This window comes from Pithys albifrons, chromosome 3, assembly GCF_047495875.1.
Source record: "Pithys albifrons albifrons isolate INPA30051 chromosome 3, PitAlb_v1, whole genome shotgun sequence".
NCBI classification, from domain to species: Eukaryota; Metazoa; Chordata; class Aves; order Passeriformes; family Thamnophilidae; genus Pithys; species Pithys albifrons.
In genome coordinates, this window is record NC_092460.1 from 26,322,476 (window position 1) to 26,345,451 (window position 22,976).

The 22,976-nt window shown below is 42.5% G+C and overlaps 1 protein-coding gene across 1 annotated transcript; it reads left to right on the forward strand.

Annotated features, from left to right (window-relative positions):
• The first annotated feature begins 4,090 nt into the window (after positions 1-4,090).
• On the forward strand, positions 4,091-22,793 carry LOC139670017 (protein mono-ADP-ribosyltransferase PARP12-like). The gene is made up of 12 exons (XM_071551086.1): positions 4,091-4,508; positions 5,208-5,343; positions 7,001-7,295; positions 8,854-8,955; positions 10,726-10,849; positions 11,571-11,766; positions 12,932-13,052; positions 14,492-14,588; positions 17,348-17,426; positions 18,861-18,991; positions 19,632-19,783; positions 20,619-22,793. Exons 1-12 carry the CDS (start codon positions 4,198-4,200, stop codon positions 20,882-20,884), a joined length of 2,010 nt encoding a protein of 669 aa, XP_071407187.1. The 5' UTR covers positions 4,091-4,197; the 3' UTR covers positions 20,885-22,793.
• The last annotated feature ends 183 nt before the right edge of the window (positions 22,794-22,976 follow it).

Sequence of the window (22,976 nt, forward strand, 5' to 3'; positions counted from 1 at the left end):
GATTTATCCTGCTGTTTGTAGAGGCTGCAAGATCCCTGGGACAGCCAACAGCCCCACAGTCTGGTGCTACTCATGTATTGCACCAGAACTGAGTTTCTTGTTTCTTGCTTTCAAGTTGTGGGTGCATGTGTAGCTGCTGGATGGTTATTTCTAGGTTAGCGTGTCGCTGGGAAACTCTTGGGGCTGTAGCTGTAGGCTTGACATGCTGCCAGTTAGTACAGATTTCAGAAATACTAGTCATAAGTGAAGAACTTAGAGCAGCACATAGAAATAATACATAGAAAATACAAGCCATTATAAACTAACCATTTGCAGATAAAATTATGGAACGTCTAGTCAAGTGTTGCACCATGCTGTCAGACCATCACTGGGACAAGGATTAGCCCTCAAACGTGTGTTTAAATGTAGGTTGAGAGCCAATCAAAAACACATGCAAGCAAACATATCACACTTCTAAGCTTCTGAACTCCTGAGAGTAAGCAATACAGGTGTATCAATGAGAAGGCAATGTTTCACCAGAGAACACTAGCTCACAACTGTGTCTAAACTCTGTGCTATTCTGCCTGTTTTCTGTGCATAGTCTTCCAGAATAGATAACACAAAGCAAGAAGCTTCACCATGCTAGGTAGGAGAAATATTTAAACACGTGCATGGGGTGGGAAGTGAAAGGCACCATGCACCATACAACAACAATGGATGTTTTAAAGATGCATTCAAAAATTTCCAGGAAAATTATTACTACATTTTGAAGATTGATAAAAAAAGATTGAGAAATAATGTCACAGTTCAAATTAACACAAGTATTCATAAACTGTTGCTAAAGATATTAGTCTAATGATTGACATCTGAAAAATTCTATAGTAAAGTTTGCATAGCACGATACATCAGATGTTAGCAAAGGTGGCTCACTGAAATTGCAGTACCTGAAGGCTCACCATTATTAAAAGCCCATGTCCTCTGAGTTCATCAGCTGTTCAGAAACCACAGGAACTGCTTAGAAGGAGCATGTTTCAGGACCAATGCACAAAGCAATCATAAACTGTGCATAGAATAGATCTTATGCAATTATGCTACAATGGCATGTAAGAAAACAGTTCCAGCCTTACCTTTAATTACAGTATTTGAGAGGTGAAGAGGAGCCACTTGCTTTAGGTGCCCTTGATGTCTAATGTAACTATTTCTTACATAGGAGGCATTTAATTTTACAAATGTAAATTGACTTTTCCATCAGCAGAAAATGCTTCTAAAGAAAGCACAATTTTGCCTATATATAATTCACAGGTGGGGAAGTTCTATCAAATCAAAGAGGTACTTTTTTCTTCCTGAGGAACATGTCACAAAACAAATGACAAGAAACTTGTGTGAGAAAGAATAAGCTATGATTTACTCTGGTTTTGAATTCAGGGATGGGAAGGTGCTGTAATTCAAAGGCAGCTCTCCAGATCTTCTCTCTGTATCAATCATTGCCTGTTTTCCTAGTTTTACTTTTGTTCTTATGAAAAGAGAATGATAGCCCTGCTCCAGAGCGTCAAAAATCAGCAAAGCAGGAACAGCCATGTGAACTTCCCTGTGACATGCACGCCAATACACTGGAACGAATTTCAGTGGTATAAAGCTACCTGCAAATACCTCTGCAACCCTGATCTTGTAGTGCTCCTCTTGCTTTGTAGTTCTCCATATATAACGTTGACATTGGCATAGTCATTCATACAAATTTTATTATAAAAAATGTCATATTTCTGCCAAATGAGTGGGTTTTATCAGATGCATGAGGAAAAAAAGTATGAAAGGGAGACACAGTTGAAACAGCTACCTGGAGAGCACAGCGATGCTGGGACAGGTCTTTAAATACACCTTGAGTACTGTGTTCAGTTCTGGGCCCCTCAGTTCAGGAAAGATATTGAGGAGCTGGAGCTGGTCCAGAGAAGAGCAACAAGGCTGGTGAAGGGACTGAAGCACAAGTCCTATGGGGAGAGTCTGAGGGAGTTGGGGGTGTTTAGCCTGGAGAAGAGGAGGCTCAGAGGTGACCTCATCACTGTCTAGAACTACCTGAAGGGAAGTTCTAGCCAGGTGGGGGTTGGTCTCTTCTCCCAGGCACTCAGCAATAGGACAAGAGGGCACAGGCTCAAGCTCTGCCAGGGGAAATTTAAGTTGGAGATCAGAAAAACATTCTTTAGAGAGAGAGTAATCAGGCATTGGAATGGGCTGCCCAGAGAGGTGGTGGATTCACCATCCCTGGAGATTTTTAAATTGAGGTTGGCTGTGGCACTGAGTGCCATGATCTGGTAAATGGACTGGAGTTGGACCAAGGGTTGGACTTGATGATCTCGGAGGTCTTTTCCAACCCAATCGATTCTATGATTCTAAGATGTAAAAGGTTGAGTGCTGATTAGATAGGATGGATTTGGGGCACTGGCGAGAAAAAGTAAATGGATTCATACTGGGAAGAATGGGAGGTGTCCAGTACGATGATGTTTCAGTGCTTTTTAAGCTAAAGGGTTCCCTGAGTTTTGGCTCAGCCATGACATCTCCTACTGGTGAGGCAGTAATACAGTTATTGAATAGTTTGAAAACATTAGACAAAACACCAAAATTTGGAGCCTTCCATTCATATGCTCTTGCAGGAATGAAACAGCTGAATTTGCGGTTGGAACAGATGACCTCCTACGGACCCTTTCAACCTCAGCTGTTCTGTGATACTCTGAGTTACTATAGATGGTGTGTGATCTCTCACTTAGAAGTGCTTTGCTACCAGAGGACCCTCAGTAACAGATGTGACCATCTGAAGGTCTGCCCCTCATGGGAAGACTGTCCTAAGGAACAAAAGAGGACAAATGCACGTCTCAAGCCAGGGAACTACTTCCATAGAACAAATGACTAAAATAGAAAAAATGTTTCAGTTTAGAAAAGAGACAACAAGAATGGGCATGATCAGTAGATATAAAATCAGTATTTGAACCAAGAAAGTGAATAATGCTTTTCCTTTGTTTCAGGAAAGCTAATCAGTGGACACTGGAAAGCAGAAATGAAGGACAATAACACTATAGCCTCTCATGCTGCCTCCTAGACACCTGTTGATAGCCTTTCAGAGGCAGGCTACACATCATATGAACTTGTAAGTGACCTAGCAGAGCTGTTTTTCTGTTCAACACACTTGTCTGGCTTCTCATTTTGGCATTCCCTTCCTGATCTCACAGGACAAGAAGGAAGTAAGACAAGACAAGGGGAAAAGGCACAACAGAACACGACTGCCAAAAGAAGGAAGCAGGCAGGATTTTTGTTCAATGAGAATCACCATCCAAGAGAGTCCCCATGCCTACCACTGTGAGTCTGTCTCAAATGGTGGCATTTTACATCATTTTGCCATTGTTTAAAACATGTTCCTGCATGACTGCGATGCAGCACCTGGACTGTCAAAATAACCTCGAAAAAGGCACTTGATTAAAAGACAGTCACCCTTCTAAGGAGTTTGTGAGTTCTGGAGGGTAGGGACATTGCTTGGGTCCATTCTGGAGCCATGACTGCAGTGTGAGCAGACGCAGGGACACTGCAGTGCCATGTGCATTGCAAGCAGGGCAGCTGCGTGTCCAGCAGATGCACGACCATGACTGAGCTTTTAATTCAGATACTGAAAGGAAAGCAGTGTGAGAGCTTGTCCTCATGATGCATCATCAGAACACTGACACAGCTCAGGGCTCCTTAACCACGATGTTTTCTGGCACCTCACGACGGCTGAATTCACACATCAGCCTTCTTCCTGTAGCTCCAGGTAGTGAAGGAGACTTGGCTGTGGTGTCTCTTCTTCCCTGGGCCACTTTTCCCTACGGGAAACGCGCGACCTTGCAGCTGCCATCCCTTTTCGGTGAAATTTGATCAAAACCAGCCAATACATCCTAAAAGCCAAGCAGGCGAAGTAGGCGAGGGGAGGGGCCGAGCCTTCCCCGGTATCACCGCATGCGGCTGTCTCTCTGCAGTCTGGGGAAGCAAAACTAACCCAACCCGGGCCGGGCCGCGCCCAGCCCAGCCGCACCCCCGCGGCCGGGACAGCGCAGCCTCCCGGGGGCGCGGCCGCTCCCGCTCCCTCGCCGGCCGTTTCACTTTCGTTTCCGTTTCCGTTGCCTCACCCGGGCGGAGCCGCTGGAGCCGGGAGGGGACCGGGAAAGCCTCGGAAAGCCCCGGGAAGGCACCAGCCGGGCCATGGCGCTGGCCGCCGAGGCGCTGCGGGTGCTGTGCGCCAGCGGTGGCTGCCTGGAGCAGGCCGAGCTGCGGCGGTGGCTGCCGGGCCGGCCCTCGGCGGAGCAGCTGGCGGCGGCACTGCGGGACCCCCGGCGCTTCACGCTGGTGCAGCGGCCCGGAGAGGCGGGGGCGGCGGCCGAGGTGGCCGTGGTGGTGGCCACGACCCCTGTGCGGCTGTGCCAGGAGTACAGCACGGGCTGCCCGGGGACCTGCGGGCGCCTGCACCTCTGCAAGTACCACCTGAAGGGGCAGTGCCGCAACCAGGTGGCGAGGTGAGGGCCGGGGGGGGGGGGGGGGGGGGGGGGCGCCTCTGTGGCCAGGGGGTCTCCATGGCCAGGGGGGCGGCTCTGGGCGCGGTGCGTGTGCCCCCTCGGTGAAGGGAGGCCGCAGTAAGTGCCTTGCAGCCTTTTCGTGTCGGAAATGCTCCTCTCTCCCCCTCAATTTTTATTGGTGGTTTTTTTGTTGGTTTTTGGTTGTGGGTGGGTGGGTGTGGGGTTTTTTTTTTTTTGTTTTTTTTTTCTTTCTTCCTGTTGCTGAGGAGGCAGCCGCAGGCGGTGGTTTCGCCGGCGCTGCCCCGCTCCCTCCCGCGGGCCCGGCCGGGATGAGCACTCGGGGCCCCGCCCGCAGCTCCTGCTGCGGGATGTTGGGAATGTGGTGTTGGAGCGGCAGGGAGCGGCACTCTGTGCCGATGTGTCCCTGGTTCCGAGCTGCGGGTCAGAAATGCCACTATTGTCGAACTACGCTAACGCTGTAACGACTGTAAACCAGAAATGGCGTGGCAATTATCCTCAGGGTAATTATGTAATCTGTTCTGCAAATCACGTAATTGTTTTATAAAGGAGCAATACAGATTTTTCTGAAACTACCTAATTTGGTGTGCTTTTCAAACTGTTCAGTGTAATGTCCATGAGATAAGCAAAATAGTGCTAGTCTGTTACGCTCATTTTGCAATTGGGTTTCTTAACTTTTAGGAAGGAATGCAGGTTTGCCCACGACTTCCACTCAGACCACAATCTCCGTGTTCTGAAACAGTATGGGCTTGAGGTTTTAAACAGTGATGAACTTTGCCAGCTTCTGCTTCAAAATGACTCTTCTCTCTTACCAGAGGTGGGTATTACTGTGACAGTTTCTGAGGCCTGTGTTTCAGTGAGCATCACAAAGTGGACAAGGTTTGATAGAGATGTTAGGTGTCAACTTAGCTTAATGTAAATGTAAAACTTTAAATATGCATCCTCTGTTCTCATCTGTGGTGGGTTAAGCCTGGCTGGCAGCTAAGCGCTTGAACAGTCCTGCACTTGGTCCTCACTCCCCTGTCACAAGCAGAACAGGTGAGCGATAAGAAGAAGAACAAAAGTGGCAAAACTTATGGATGGAGATAAGACAGCTTAGCAAGTGGAGGAAAGAAGAAAACAAATGTATCAAAGGAACACTTCTGCTTCATCACCTAAGCAGACTGATGCCCAACAAGTCTTTGATCAAGGGCCACCTTGTAAAAAAGACCTATGCCTTCCCTCTTCCCTCTCCTCCCCACCTTCCCCCATCCCCTCTCAGTTTTTAAATTTACTTTAGAACATGACATATGGCATGGAATATTCCTTTGGCCAGTTTGGTCTATTTCCTAACTTTGGCTGGGATAGAGTTAATTTTCTTTCTAGTAGCTGGTACAGTGCTGTGTTTTGGATTCAGAATGAGAATAATGTCAGTAACACACGTTTTAGTTGTTGCTGAGCGGTGATTGCACTAAGTCAAGGACTTTTCACCTTTTCATATTGCCCTGCCCGCCTGTAGACGGAGTACATAAGAAGCTTGGGAGAGGAGATAGCCAGAACAGTTGACCCAAACTGCCAGAGAGATATTCCATACTGTATGACATCATTCTGAGCAATAAAACTGGGTGTTGTTGGCCAGGGGGTGGCACACTGCGTGGGGACTGGCTGGGCTTTGGTCAGCAAATGGTGAGCAATTTCATTGTGCATCACTTGTTTGCATATTCTTTTATCATTATTATTATTATTTCCCCTTCCTTTTATGTCCTATTAAACTGTATTTATCTCAACCCCACGAGTTTTGGCTTTTTTCTGATTCTCTCCCACATTCCCTGGGGGAGTGAATGGCTCTGAGGTGTTTAGCTGTTCCTGGTTTGGGCTGAGATAAAGGTAATTTTCTTACTAGTAGTGGGTACAGCTGTGTTTTGGATTTAGTATGAAAATAACATGGACTACCCACTGATGTTTTGGTTGTTGTTAAATAGTGCTTACTGTCAGTCAAGGACTTTTCAGCCCAAAAGGGAGCATAGCCAGGACAGCTAACCCAAACAGACCAAAGGGATGTGTTATCAACAGTGTTTTGGTCACAAACTGAAAACATAGCCTGGTATGGTCTGCTATGAAGAAAGTTAACTCCATCCCAGCCAGATCCAATACCTCTTACCATCAAACACAGGTCAAAAAAGTTCAGTACTCTAAAACTAGGAAATTAAAAGGTAGTGACATGATAAAATCCAGTATCCTACATTTATGTTACTTAGCACTCAACTCCATTTGCTTGAGGATGTAAAAGTGTTGTCTTTTGGAAGATCCTTATAAACATTATCAGGGCAAAGGAAAAACTAACAACTAATCATTTGGCAAACAGGAAAAAATGCATCTTTTAAAAGCAGATGTATGTGCATAGTCATAACAATTTAAAAATCATGGATCCAAACAGTCTATATGAGCACATTGTACTTTAATTTTTAAAATATTTTTTTCTTTGTCTACCCAAGGTCTGCTTGCATTATAACAAAGGTGATGGGCCTCATGGATCTTGTACCTTTAAAACGTCCTGCACGAAACTGCATGTTTGCCAGTACTTTTTGCGGGGACAGTGCAGATTTGGTAGCAGCTGCAAGCGATCCCATGACTTACTAAAGTCAGACTATCTTGATAAACTGCTGAAACAGGGAATGAGCAAAAACATTATTGGGAAACTACCTACTCTTTATAGAAATATGTATGACATCAAAAATGGCAACAGCAACATGTATGACATAGAAGAATCCAAGTCTTCACCATGCAAAGGTAAGTGGTACAATCTTCTGGAAACATCAGAAGAGACACTATAGTTCTCACAGATGACATTAAGCAAACTGAATTCACATCTTGATTTTTCTTTCAGGAAGGACCTTGTATCTATCTCATTGTCAGAGATTTGTGTCTTGATAAGTGAAGTGAATTTCAAGACATGGGTTCCTGACAAATAAAATAGTGGCATTTATAAAAACCATATATTTAGGGTTAAAAAAGCATAATCGGATGTGGAAATAGGGAGGTCTATTATTTTTTGGTGGGGGAGAGGGGTTGTGTTTGTTCGTTCGTTTGGGGTTTTTTTGTAAAAAAAACAGAAAGGAAGAAAACTTCAGGATTAGGAGTGGTGTTTATTTGTCTGATTATAAACTATTTATTTTTTTCATTAATGTAGCGATTGTCTAACACAAGAATTCACAGACAGCACTATGCTAGTTACTTCATAGAGATGTAATAACTTGTTTACATTTTTCTTTTCATGTTCCTTAGAATTTTAAGTTTAGCAGGAAAAAAAAGGGATGGAAAATCCAAGTGTGTATGTTCATCTCCACTATTGTGTCTGCAGTTCCTTCGTTTCCTTAGATGTACTTTAATTTATGGAAGTATCAAATTTTGAAACTTTGTATTTTATAGCTGCCAGTGTGACCAGCTGTGTGGAATGCAGGATTAACTCAAGTCCACATAGAAGTCTAAAGGCATTAGATTCTATTCTTGTTTTGCCGTGATAGATAAAAACTGTGAGGAATTCAGCAGTTACAGGAAAGTCACATTCAGAATGAATGGATACAGCAATGGAAGTTTTGACAATTGATAAGCGAAAAACACTGTAAAAAATAACTGCTAAGAGAAAGTTTTGTATTTAATAGCAGTAAGGTATTTATTGACAATGTTGGAGGCAAGCCAGTTCATACTGGGCAAAAGCTTGCCTAACTTGTTTGTGTAAAATAAGCCATTTATAGTCTTAAGTTCATAGTTAACACCTTCTAATTTCCATATTAATGACTGGGTGAAATCTTGGGTGGAGCTTTCGGCTCCGAATTTGGGTAGTGGTCTCTTGACTTCATCCTTTGGGGTTGTCTTGAAGCATCTCCATCACTGTTGGACATCTGCCTTTTCTCTGTTCAGTGACATGACCTGTCAAACTGGTAAAACCTTGGCTCTAACTCTAAAAAATCTTGGATTCTTACCATTTTATCCTGTTGAAACGTCTAGCTTAGTTTAATGTATGACCTCTAACGCATGGTACACTAGTTTCTATAATTACTGCACAATTTGTACCAGAACAAAGTGGCTCTAGCACTTCATGCTCTTCAGTGGCTGTGCTGTGCAAACAATATTTTGAAAAGCAGAATTAGAAATTTCACAAAACTAGGGTTTTTTTGGTCTCTTTCACTATACAAGGTTATCAAAGGTCTCAGTGTCTTTCTGAAGCTGAATGCAGTTACGTAGTTACAAACACTGGCTTTAGATACTTCCCTACTGATAGGAGCACTTTGAAGTAGACTTGTTGATACAAAGTATTTTAATAAAGTCTTCTAATTCTCCCTTCTAGGAAAGAAACAGGCATCTGGACAAGCGTCTGCAACTGCAAAAGATGATGAATCAGAACAGATCTGTTTATATCATCTGTACAGAAGTAGTTGTGGCTTTAAAGGTAGGTTGTATCAAGTATCATATAGACTGTATCGAGTCCAATGTATTTTCCTTAGTTAAATCTCACTGCAATCTTGAGTGCTGGTATGAAAGTGCTTGATCGATCTGGTATAGCAAACAAAGGAGCCATTTTGTTGTGCTGTGGAATGTATAATATCTACTTGTATTGAAGATTGGCTACTCCCCCTGTATTTAGCTAAGGCGCTTGCTGAATGATAGAAGTCACATTTCTAAATAGGGAAGGCACAAAAGATACTCTGAATTCTACATTCTCCCATTTTTTCTTCTAGTACTCTTCTGTTCTGTCTGTTTCAGCTGTCTCCCTTTCAAAATGTTCCAGCTTGTCCAGGAAAAAGGCTGTTGTGCCAGCTTTCTTCTTGCCCTTCCGTCGTCCTTTTCCTTCTTGACGTTCTTTAGCTCCCTGAAGTACTGCACACCTTCTCACATGACCTGTGCGGTGCAGCCTCCTTGACTCTCCCTGTAGTTAAGTTGCCTTTTCTTCTGCTGTGATAACCGGCCTGAGGTTTGTGCACCCGTGTACTGGTGATGTCGCCTTCGCTCCTGTTGACGAGTGACTACAGACTGACTCTTTGAACTCCACCCAACACTTGGGATGCCTGGGTCACTGCTACCACTGCTCTTGTTCCTGGTGAGGCCTGGAGCCTTGGAGACCTCTTGAAGGGCAAAGGAGTTTGAGACTAAGGGAATGATACCTGTATATATGTCAAAAAACAGGAAAGGTGATGGTGGTTAACTGCATTGTACTGGAAAGTGTGGGCCCTAGGCATCATGTAAGTAGTATGGAATAAATGGTGGATATTCCCCTGGTTTCAGCTGAGATAGAGGTAATTTTCTGCCTAGTAGCCAGTACAGTGCTGTGTTTCACATGTAGTATAACATTGATACCACACTGATGTTTTAGTTGTTGCAAAGTAATGCTTACCCAAAGTCAAGAACTTTTCAGCTTCCCATGTTTTGCAAACAAGGAGTTGCACAGGAAGCTGGGAAGGAGCATGGCCAGAACAGCTGATCTTGAACTTCCCAAAGGGGTATTCCATACCATGAGAACATCCTGCTCAGCATATAAACTGCAGGGAGTTGGCTGGGAGGGCCTGATCACTGCTCAGGGACAGGCTGGGCATCAGCCAGTGTGTGGTGAGCAATTTTAGTGTGCATCACTTGACTTTCTTGGGCTTTATTCCTCTCTCACTTTTTATTATCTCCCTTTTTATCTATAATTTTTTTTAAAAAAATATTTATTTACATAATCATTGTTATTGATATTTATATTTTAATTTATTTCACATATTAAAATGTTACTATATAAACCCATGGGGTTTACTTTTTTTCCTGTTCTCTTCCACATCCCACCAGGGGAAGTGGGAGTGGGTGAGTGGGTGTGTTGTAGTGGTTTAACACAGATATTTGAGTCTACAGTGTTATTCTATATATGAAATAATAGCCCCGTGTGAGATTGTGATCTCGATTCATTTTTTGTCTCTGAAACTGGAAAGACAGAGTGGTCTATGCAATTTTAATGCACAAAGAAAGTCTAGTAGTACAGAAACTGAACTTTTACCTAAGCCCAAAAATTAAATGTTGTTTGCTTATGCTGAAAAATTCTAAGCTACTGTTTTAATGATTCCATAGGTGAACACTTTCCAAGACTATGCTTTTGATGGTTTCACAAGCTAGGTGTACTACCCTGAAATCTTGGGAGTTTTTTCATAGCCTGTAAAAATAATACTTCTTTTTTTAAAAACTTTTACAGAAAAGTGTACCAGAACTCATTTTCACTTGCCATATAGATGGCAGATCTCTGATGGCAATACCTGGAACGACTTGAAGAATATGGAAGAAATAGAGAAAGCATATTGTGACCCAAATAAGACCAGGTATAAACTCTTCTAAGATTTAATAATATTTGGACTTTGCTATATTTTACCAGGCCCTTAGTGGCTATAAATTGTGGCAGTTCCATTGTAGTCATTACATAAGTAGCATCATTCAGTACTCTTCTGCTGACCTCACTTTGCATCAGATTTGCCCCTCCTTCCCCCTTTTCCTGCAGTTCATATTGTGGAACTGGCAAAACACCCTGTGTGCCTGGAGAGAGAGACGTACTCTTGGGTGGAGAGCACATTAAGAATATGAAAATACCTTTAAGAGTTTGGAACTGCTTATGTAGCACAAATAGGGTATTCAAAAGGTATCATACCAGTATGGAATATCCCATGCTGGAAAATTTACCTATCCCTCTTACATTACATTAGAGGCTCTTTGAAGCCCTTCTTAAGTTTTGACAGTGATCTGTGTAGAATATGGTTCGTTAGCAAGAAGAAGGCAGTGCATGTTTTCCACTGTTTCTGTTCATCTTACGTAACTCACTAATTTACAAGTGGATAATGGTTAGTGCCCACAGAACCAATGTGAGATGTAATACTGTAAAGCAAAATATGTACTAACTCAAGACAGACCTGGGATTTTTGTGGAAAGTTCAGGTTTGTGTTCTGCACTTTGGTGATGTTGACTTAATTCACAAATTTGTGGTGGGCTTCTGAACCTACAAATAAAGCTTCACATACAGTTCTGATTTTCTTTCTCCTTTTTTTATAGATTTACCTCCACTGTTACTAAAGACGGCTCTGTCATGGCATGTATCTGTTTTCATAATATGTGCTGTGGGTTTGCAAAGGTTAGACGTCTTTCTACAGCCTCCTCTGTGACCAAACCCCCTCACTTCATTCTTACAACAGAATGGATTTGGTACTGGAAAGATGAATATGGCATATGGCAGGAGTATGGAAAAACAGTAAGTGTGGAGAAATGGGGAGGGTTTCAACTCTGTGTTAAAAGTCCAGAACTACTGAAAAGTGCAGAGTGTTTGTATCCTACCCCTGTTTTGTCATCCTCTTCCTCTCACTCATACAGTAAAGATGGACTTTAAAGGCCTAATGGGATCTTTTCCATGGGAATTTGATTGGTTCAGGTAGGGGAGTGGTCACTGGTGGGTCACAAGTATTACTGACAGATAGTTGTTCAGAGAGTCATTTCAGATCAGATCGCATTAATACATTATTTTCATTATTCCTGACTAAAACTTCCTTCTCTGACGTGCCAGTGGTACTCTGCCTCTTTGTTGGTCTAGTTGGTGAATGTGTGGTCTGTCCTGGTGTCAGCTGGGATTTGCTTGCTAGTAGCTGGCACAGTGCTGTGTTTTTGATTTAGTATGAGAATAACATTGATCCAACAGTGATGTTTTAGTTGTTGGTAGATAGTGCTCACTGTAAGTCAAGGATTTCTCAGCTTCCCATGTTCTGCCAGTTAAGAGATGCACAATAAGCTGGGAGGGAGCATAGCCAGTACAGCTGACCCGAACAGGCCAAAGGGATATTCCATGTCCTTAGAATGTCATGCTCAGTACATAAACTGCAGGGATTTATCTGGGAGAGTCTGATCGCTGCTCAGGGACAGGCTGGGTCAGCAGGTGGTGAGCAATTGTATTGTGCATCACTTGTCTGTCTTGGGTTTTATTTCTCTCTCTTTTTTCATTACAATTATTTTTTATTATTATGATTACTATTATTTTACTGTGTTTAATTATTAAACTTTTCTTATCTCAATCCACTGGTTTTACCTTTTCATTCTTCTCATCCCACCAGGATGTGTGGGGTGGCAGTGAGCCAGCAGCTGTGTGGTACTTAGTTGCTGGCTGGGGTTAAAGCACAGCAAGTCTTGGTAGTAACATTCGTAGTGTGTGCCCTTTGCAGGATAAGTTTTGGCTTCATAACAGTGTTTACTTTGTTTTAGGGGCAGTTGCAACTGCTTAATACATTGGATTTTTTCTGATAGCTACTATAATTCCCAAGAGCTGATACATACTGCAGCCACCATAGATAAGAGAGTTTTTGGTTCTTAAACTTGCTTGCATATAACAGACCAGGACAAACTTTTTTCTTCTATCTTTGTCCTGACAGAATGATTCTCATGCAGCTGCTACTGTCTCCAGTGATGATGTGGAGAAAGCTTATATGGCCAAAGGTTCTCCAAAGCTGAACTTCAAAGCTGGAAGACATGAATATGAAATAAATTTTGCAAGTAGGTTCTATTTGCTTCATTCTTTGGTTTTGTCCCTCCCTTCCAGGTCTCTTGTGGTTTTACATTACTTTATTACAGGAGATAGAAATTTGAACTTTGAATTGCACCACTTACAGAGACAGAGCATCTATCAAAGTTCTCAAGAGCTGTTAACATAGGCAAAGTAGCATTCCTGTTCTTGTAGACCTTTTATTTTTGAGAGGTTCTTGTGCTAAGTTTCAAAATATCTGCCAGAAAGTCCAAGTATAAAATTGCCATTGATGCTGGCACCACCTCCAATGGTGAGGAACTTCTAGAACATTTGACCAGCCAGCTTCTGGTCTGCTATAGTCACTGATTTGCAGAAAAACAAATATTTGGGCAAGATGTAGGTCCAGACAATCCTTAACATTGGAAGACTTACACAGATATTTTCTTTTCATCCTGTCTGGAAAGGCTGAGGAAATGCCTTGATTATGTCAAGGTAGGAAGATTTGTTTCCCAAGGGTTGAGGAAATGTAAGCCACTTATGATGGCACTGTCCTCTCTGAGCTACTGCCTTTCCTGGTATCCTTTTCAAAAATTATGGAAAATGGTGGTGGGAATCGGCCTTCCTAGACTGTCATTTTGGTGTAGTTGTCTTTGATCCAACTCTGCAGTACTATCTCATTCTGCCTGAAAAAAAAACCAAACAAAAAATCCAAAACAAACAAAACCCCCACTAAAACAGAAAGTGCATGTGATCTGCTGTTTGTGGTTCAATCAAAAGCAATGCTGGGGAAGCTTGTCTGGCTTAGAAGGGAAAATTGCATAGTAAATCAATCCCTTTTCTCAGGTTTGGGCTTTTTTTAGTAACTTAGACAAATATATGCAGTGTAGATATTTTCCAAAACCTAGTTTCAAGGCTTGTTGGTGCCAGGAGGGTTTTTTGTTTGTTTTCCTCTGTATCTCCTAAAGATGAGGCCTCAATGTCCTGGCTGCTACTGACTCTTAATTGTTAGTATGATGTTGCAGTAGCTGCAGAGGTTCCAAAAACCAGAAGGAATGCCTCTAAAATTCAGGTTGCTGTGACTTGTTTCTGTTGGTGGTCAATAAAAATTAATGGCCTGTGATAGTTCTTAGGTTCTGTTTACAGGGTTTGAAATCTACAACTAAATGTAGGAAAACAGTATCTTGATTGCAAATTGGGAAAGAGGGATGCAATCCATGGAGTAAAAGTAGATACTTATTTTTAAATTATTGGTTTTGGTCAAGTGTGGCTGATGGAACAATGAAGGGAAAATCACTACCAGAGTCTGTCATTCATTACACAGTTAGGAGTAGGAAAAAGAAAGCTTTGTGCCTTTTTGTCAGTGTTTTGACAAAATAACTTAGTGACAAATGTTGCTGGAGTGTGAAAGCTTTCTAAAACATCTTTCTGATTGTTCAGGAGGTTTTGTTTGTTTGTTTGTTTTTCCCAGCCATGACTCAGAAAAACCTGCGCTTCACAACAGAGAGAAAGATTTGCAGAAGACCTAAATTTGTCTCTCAGACGGAAGTAGAAAAGACAAAAGCCAGGTAAACTGCAGCTGCTTACTCTGAGATGATGGATAAGTGCATTGTGAATGCAATACCTTTATGGGTGTAAATTAGGTGAAGAAATAGCTGTTAAGGCAATTGTTAAAGACATTGAGAGGGAAAGGGACATAAAACAACTCTAGTACAACAGTGACTAGCCAGGGCAGTATTGCAGCCTGGCCAACAGTTTTCGATCAACTCAGAAACCTTTGGGCTTGGCACAGAAAGTGTGGAAATGTAAGAAATAATTCAACACGTAGCAATGTTTTAGGGAGCTGCTGATGAATGAGAAGAGCTGATACAGAGGGAAACAATAACATCCATGCATACTAGTTCTTTCTGAGATGAGTAGTTTTCAAAGCTGAGTACAATTTTAGAAAGAATTCTTTTGAGAGAACTCAAACACTCTTAGAGCAAAGTTGTAGTTGTTACAGGTGGAGCAAAAGGTGAGAGTTTGCAAGGAGATATAATTGCATGTAACAGCCAAGTTTTGTGCATTTCCTTGCAGCACACAGTGGTTCCTTAAACACACTGAAAAGAGCGGCTAAACACACTAATGAAAATTGGGGTGGAAGTAGCATACTGATATGATACTGGATTCTATCCTGTTTCTATCATACTGGTATGATACTGGATGCATATGTGTTTATCTACCCAGTGTAGCAGAGCTTTTGTGTATACATTTGTTATAGGCAGCTAGGCGTTGGCTAGAATTATCAGCATTTATTTTATTTAATAAGGATAAAATAAGTAATGTTATTTATTAAGAAAAAAAGAACAAACAGAAATTGATTTTAATAAGTTATATCAGTGTCCAGCTCAGTTAGCCCCAGCCTCAGTGATTTCAGCTCTTTGTGAAGGCAAGAGAGGAGCAATACAGTGCTTGCAGCGTGGCAGAGCACCGGCTGACCCAGGAGACCAGCTCCCAAAAGGTTCGTGCTGGACCTGGGCCAAAACCTCGTTTATATTCACTTTTCTGGCGTAGGCCACGCCCCCTTGCGCAGACGCAGTTCATGCATTTCGCAAGAGTTGTGCAACCTGTTGCTCTTTTGCGCATGCCCAGTTCTGTGGCGCAACATTCTGCGTTGTGTAAGCGTGAGGTATTGTGTAATAGTTGCTGTTCAGCGGCCGCTGGGCTGGTCTCGTGACCCTCCCTGCGGCAAGCTGAAGATGGTGGTAATGGAGTTTCCAAGATGACCGGGCTGCTCCAAGTAGGGGTCTGGTCACAGCACTGCGGTGCTGGTTCACCCTGATGCGGCCGCGGGGCTGAGGTGGCTCTGGGAGAGACGTGGGTGGTGGCAGCAGACGTCCTGATGCAGCGTGGAGGGGTCCGCAGACGTGGCGGCCACTCCAGGCGGTGGCTGGCCTGTGTCATACGCTGAACCAGCGACGGGCTTGGCGGGAGACCGGAATTTTATTTATTAAAAAAAACCCAGTGAACTGGAGTGTGGATAACCTGGGATGGGGAGAGTGGACGCGGCGCCGGTTCCAAGGGAGAAGGGCGGTTGAGGGGGGAGACCCGGGATGGACCGAGGTGGGGAGGGGGACGGGGACCGGGAGCTCAACAGAAGGTTTCTGGCTTGTGGAGCTTTGGTGTGGCATGGAGCTGCGCCGGGGCTGTGCAGGGCTGGGGAGGAACGGCACGGCTTGGCAGCCGTAGGCAGAGCCGGGCAGGCACAAGCCGGTGGCTGGCACGAGCAGCCTTAGGGCTGGGGTCAGTACCGGCGGCGGCGCCGGCTGAGTGAAGAAACCGGGACGGACTGGGGGAGAAAAGGGGGGGATGGGGACCAGTGGGGCTAGCAAAACCGGGCTGGGGTTACGGGATGTGGTTCCCAGTGGGGCAGCTGGCGAGTGTCTGTCAGACAAGACCCCGTTCCCACTGTGGTGGGAACGGGGTTACGGGGTGTGGAGGGTGCTTCAGCCAGCGTGGGGCCGCACAGATCTGGTGCGGGAACCGTTTGGGGAGACGGTGGGCAGCATGGGTTTGGAGAAGGGCTTTGCCGGATTTGGGGAGACCAGCGGGACCGAGACAGAGCACAGGGTCGGGGGGGTTGTCCGGGCGCTGGCTTGGGAAGGGGGAAAAAGGGCACTATAGCGAAACTCGCGTCCGAGGGTGGGGGAGGCTCGATAAGGGAAAAACTTTGGGAGGGGGGAGAAGGGGGTAGGCGCCGGGCTGAGAAGTACCGAAACCAGGATGGACCAGGGGGGAGGGGGGAGCACGGGAATGCAGACTCCAGAGATCCGAGCCAGAGGTAGTCTTCTCCCATCCACCTGCAGTGGGGCAAGTCGTGGTTTTGGTTCTTTTGTTCGTTAATCAAGGTTTCTTATCTTTGTGGCTCCTGCAAAAGAAGCCTGTCCTGCGCTGGGTTTCAACAGATTTTTAAACATATATATATATACTTCTACATTCAAATAAAAATCATCAAATACAATTTCAATTTGAGTTTAGCAAATTAATATATTTCATCTATCACACATTCATCTCTGCAGCTGAGAAAAACTTACATGTGTGGTTCAGTGTATATCTTTTTTTTTTTCTCCATCACTTGGCATCTTCCTTCCTGCCATAAGTCTTGACATGATGATTTGGAACAAATATTTTCATGTGCTGAACTGAAATGACAGTTTTGAAATATTCTGAATATGTTCAGTTGCTTATATTCTCCCTAAGTTGACAAAAGTGTTTAGTATCTTATGTCATAGAATGTAGTGTTTTGTTTTATTTTAATTGCCTGTTTGTAATGTCTTGTAATTTACAGGGGCATTAAAGATAGAGAAATGTTCAGGGGCATTCCAGCTCACTGGGACAAATCTGCCCTACCTGAACTGGGATTCCAGGTTTGGAGCTTTTTGTTTTTTCTTTCTTGCAGTTTTGTCATGTAAGGTTTGTTACATCACAAGTTCAGTGTTTCTAATGTAATATAATGCAGAGGTGTTGGTAAACTTGAGCCTGATATCACACTGAGCAGACCTAGGGGTGAAACTGAACTCAAATTTAAACAAATGGTGGCAGTGTAACTGTGGCAACATTGACTTTCACTGCTACTATTAATTCCTTGCCTTGACAAATTTGCCTGATGCTTTTGCTGTGTTAATAAGACTGTTACTGGTGCCTAAAATACATAGTTTTGAAGTCTAGCATGGACTGAAGCATCAGAAATAAATCATGCCTCTGAACAGGGTAACCATTCCCTAAGCTGTGTATAGGTAGACTTTTGTACATCTGTGGAGACCTGATGAAATCAGGAGAGCTTACAGAATCACACAGAATCACAGAATGGTTGGACTTGGAAGGTGGGACCTCTCGAGACCATCAAGTCCAACTCTCCTGCTAAAACAAATTCACCTAGTGCAGTTTGCATAGGATCTTGTCCAGATGGGTTTTAAATATCTCCAAAGAGACTCCATAACATCCCTGGGCAGCCTGTTCAGGATGGGATCTTTTATTAATATGTACCATAATTCCAGTGGGATGAACTTGTTTACCTTTGTAACACACCCAGACAGTATCTGCATGGTTTGCTCTTTCTGATGGCCTGCCTGCTTCCACCACCTCCTCTGGCAACTCTAGTAGCTGTACCTACAGAAAGATCTTATCTGAAGCTTGAAAATTACTAACTTGCAAAATGCACATCCTCAAGAAGTTGTCAATAAAAAGTAGGGAAGGCTAATGTTGACATTTTTTATGTTCCTATGGAAAACATGCAAGTAAACTTTGTTTGCCTTCAGGACTGTCATGTAAGGAACTGATTTTTGGTAGTGTGACCATAGTCTTCCTTAAAAATATTTGTTCAAGTAAAGCCTTTCACATTTATTTAGAAACACAACAGGCAACGCAGTTTGTGTTACCTGGCTTTAGGGGGTATAAACTAAAAAGATCTAAAAAAATACTCTTTGATTTGCTGCAACATAATTTCTCTGTTACTTTTTTATTTGTGCTCATTTCTGCTATGTATTTAGATATTGTTTGATGTATGCTGACAAACATATCTTGACTCAAACATTAAGAGGGGCTGGGTGGCTGCACAAAAGCATGTAGATCCTTTAATGTCCTGTGAGAGAGCAACCTGGGTGTCATAAATACCAGGAGTTAACATTCCCTAAATAAGAGCTCACTTTTATAGAGCAGGGATCTTTAATCTGCATTTTTTCAGGATAGTTGCTGCTGTTCATGCCTCTGCTTCACAAGAAAGACTTTAAAGGCCTAAGTAGTGCACTAGGTAGGGTGGCTTTGTTATGTTTAGTGAAAGCTTGTCAAACTTTTCCTTACAGCTGATTGAGCTCGACAGTTCTTCTGAAGAATACAAGAAAGTCAAGGTGGACTTTAAACGCACAATGCCCAAAACAAGTATTAGAAGGATTTGTAGAATTCAGAACCCATCTCTCTGGGAACTGTATCAATGGTATGTGTAAAATACCAGTCTGGTATGTATACATGAAGTTTGTTGTTTCTGCAGTTAGCTGTATGCTAAAGATAGACACATGCATTCCTGAAATGCATCTGCTTCCACTCTCCCACTGAAATACCTGGCCAATATCAACATTAGATAAAGACATAACAACAAAACCAAACGCAGTCAAGACATAAAGCTTTGAATAGTCAGATGAGCTACATGGGAGGAATCCTTGCTCCTGTTTAAGTGGTTCTGACTTCTGCCAGGCCTGCGTCCATAACAGCTGCCTTCCAGTGGACCCTTGAAGCTGGTAATCAGGCACATCTAGCACAAACACTGGTTTGGAGCTGGTCAAAACAGAAACAGCCTTCAAAATTAAATGCAAAACCCGTGGAGGGAAAGTCTGAACTCCATGAACTGCGTTTTGGGGAAGAAAATACTTCTAAGGTTCACCTTCCCATAGGCAGTGAATGAAACAAAACATTTTTAATATTAAACGTGGAGCAAGATACCATGTATGCACTAATTAGTCCTTAATGTAAGGATTTTCAGAATGTACTGTGGGTAAAATTGTGTTTGAATGTTGGTATGGCTGGAACCTGTGGGTACGGCGGTTGTGGAACTGCAAAGATACTGTTTCTTACTGCAGGCAGAAGGAGCTAATGCAGAAGAGCAATGGTGGGAAGGCTGCGGATGAGCGATTTCTATTTCATGGGACCAAGAAAAAAGACATTGATGCCATCTGTCAACAAAACTTTGACTGGAGAATCTGTGGTCTTAATGGGACAGTCTACGGCAAAGGTTGGTTTTCAGCTCTTTCATTAAGCTCTTTCACTAGACTTGCTAAAAAATTCTCAGCATTTACTGCAGAGGTGTAAAGTTAAAAAGGGAACAATCAGCCAGTCTAGGGCTTGTCTCTGTGATGATGTGGGCAACAGAGCCGACTTTGGCAATGGTCATTTGGAGCTAAGGCATATTGAAAGGCCTTTGCCTCTATGCTCCACTCAGTCCTTGCAAGAAAAGACAGGAGAGACCTGTTATAAGGATGGTTTCTGCTAGACTCCAGGATTACTTCTATTCCAGTTTCTCCAAACTCCTACAGGAAGGCAACATGGCTTTTTTTTTTCCCCAGGAACCTAAATGCCATTCTGGTTACAGGTTTTTGTGCCTTGTTAGCAAATTATATTCCTTACATTGTCCTGTGTACAAGAAATTACAGCATACCAAGTGCAATAGCCAAGACAGGCTGAGTGGCTGACTAGCCACCTTTCTGAGTGAACACTTTGTAACTCTCAGAAATGTTTTTACAATTTTAATAGCCTCTGTCAGGAGACCAAGTTGGGTGAAATTGGGGAAGATGGACATCTAGGAATGGGAGGAAATCAGATGAATACGATAACATTTAAAACATTACTTGGATGGCTTTGTAATATCTGTGCTGTGAAAAATAAAAACTGTAGCTAATGCACAGTAGTCATTTACAGTAGGAGGGACATACAGAACAAGTGAAGGCTTTACAAAGGCTGTTCATGAACTGTTTATTGCATCTGTTTATTAATTAACTTTCACACTGTTACCACTTTCTTCCCTGCAATCTCAGTGTCTTACCAGCTCTTTCTTGGTGTCTCTTCTGCAGGAAGCTATTTTGCAAGGGATGCATCTTATTCTGACAAGTACTGTGGAACAGACTCATGCAAGACCATGTTTCTGGCACGAGTGCTGGTGGGGGAGTTCACCCGTGGTAGTTCTGATTATGTTCGGCCTCCCATGAAGGACAGCCAAAGCTTCTACGACAGTTGTGTGAATGACTTTTCAAACCCTTCTATCTTCGTCATCTTTGAGAAGCAGCAGATTTATCCAGAGTATCTCATAGAATACGTGTCACCAGCAAAGCTCATATAGCAGCAAAACCTGTCATCATTATGTTTAACATTTTTGTAGTATTGGCTTAAGAGAGAAAAAGTGATTTTTATAGAAGCTGTTTGACGAGATAGGTGAATGTTCAGTAACATTTATTCTCTATCCTTTCTGTGCAATAGAAAACAAGGGGTAAGACGACACAGAGGATGTTTTAGAATTCCTAAAATCCTTTGTCTGTCTCCTATTCTTCAGCAGCTTTCACATTTCCCTGCATTACTGGAGACTTTTATAGATTTATATATATTTGTTGGAAGAAATCACTGCTTCTTGTAACACAAGGATTATCCATGATGGCAAACAATTCATGACAAGTTCAAACAATTTTTTCAACAAGTTCAAACAGAAATGTTTCAAGCTAGATCTTTACATAGGCTCCTTGGTCAGAGGCTATGTCCCTCTACCTGTTTATATTTTAACTCAAAACTGGATGAAAAGTGTTTCTTTAGTAATCTGTCTCCTGTAACAGTAGACATTCAGGTGCTTGCAAATGTGGTTGTACAGTCTCTGTGCTGAACTCCATAAATTCTTAGTAACACTCCTTTTTTGTTCCTGCTTAATCTTCACCAACAAAACCTCAAAAATTAAACTGGCTTGTTGAAAAGGAACAGAGACTTATTTTCACTTGTTAATTTTCTCATTTAAAACAAGTACCAAAGATGTAAGCATAACAAGGGTTGCTTGGTGCTGTGTGATTTGGTTCATTTACTCTATCAAATAAGTGCTGTATTTTATATCTGTGAGAACACCAGTTTTTCATGACTTTGACTGTGCCTACAAAAGAAAGAATGCTGACTGGTGCCATGGAAGCAGAGGAGGGAACTCATGCTGTTATGTAATACCATACTTAGGAGTGAAATACACCGTTTGTACTGCTTAATTATCAGTACCTTGTGGGGCAACTTCATGGTTCTCCTACATCTGTTGGGAAGGATGGTGAGTGACAGTCTCTCATCAGGTGCAGTGCCTCTTCGGTTGCAGGAGATACACATGTTACCTGTATCATCAAGCTGCCTTGGACGTTTTTTGCAATAGAAACATGCTTACCTGGGAGGTGGTCTTCAGCCACATAGCTGAAATCTTTAAAAATGTGAAGATTAAGTTGAATATCATACTGTTGAGAAGTCAGCGTGTATGTGTCCAGTTAAAAAACTTGAACTGTATTTTTTAATATTAAAGTCGCTACTGCATAGATTTAATGCACTTAGGTGAGTACTGGTTAGCCTATAGTGTACTTCAGAAGCCTTAAGCTATACTTTCTGTATGATCTAGAAAAGCTCATCTCTAGGACCACCTCTTTTTAAATTACCTGGATGATGATGGCAGGTGTACACTGGGTAACACTTTATTACTTCAGCACTGTGAACCACAAACTTAACCATGATTAGCTGCAGTAAGGCTGTGCAGACTCCTGTTTCTGTGAATTGTAACACTAGCAGTGAGATACCTAAAGGAAAATTTAACTCCTATTTTCTTTTGAAAGATTTGTGATAGAACATAGACAATAAATCTCCTGTCAGCAAATGAGCTTGTCAGCAAATGGTACATTCATTGAGGAGGATAACATGTAAAAGCTGTCATACCTGTGCAGAATGAGGTTCTTCTGCCAAAACAAATCCATATTCATCTACATGTTAATGGCAAATGAGAACACTGGTAGTATGCCTTTTTTCATCTGAACATAAGCAGCATTTCAGCTAAGAACTAGAACTAGCTTAAGTCATGGTAATCTTTTGCCAGAAAATTGAAGCAAACATTCTTTTTCATGCAAAAAGCGGAGATTTTTAAATCGACTTTTTTATACTTTTAAAACCTCTAAATTCTTGCAGAGGATGTATGTAAGCTTGTGTGTATGTGTGTAAGTAAAATAGCAAATAAATGCCTGTTTGTAGTACTCTGGCATATGTTTTTTCTCTCTCTGACTTTAGAAAAAGAAAAGTTGCCATGTTTTCCACTTTGGAAACCACAGTGGTAACTTTCTTGTGTATAGTACATAAACAGATAGTCAAACCACTAAATTCCCCCAATGGTTTTCTCTCTCTCAACTCTGAAAGTATCATGTTTCAATATGCTTGTG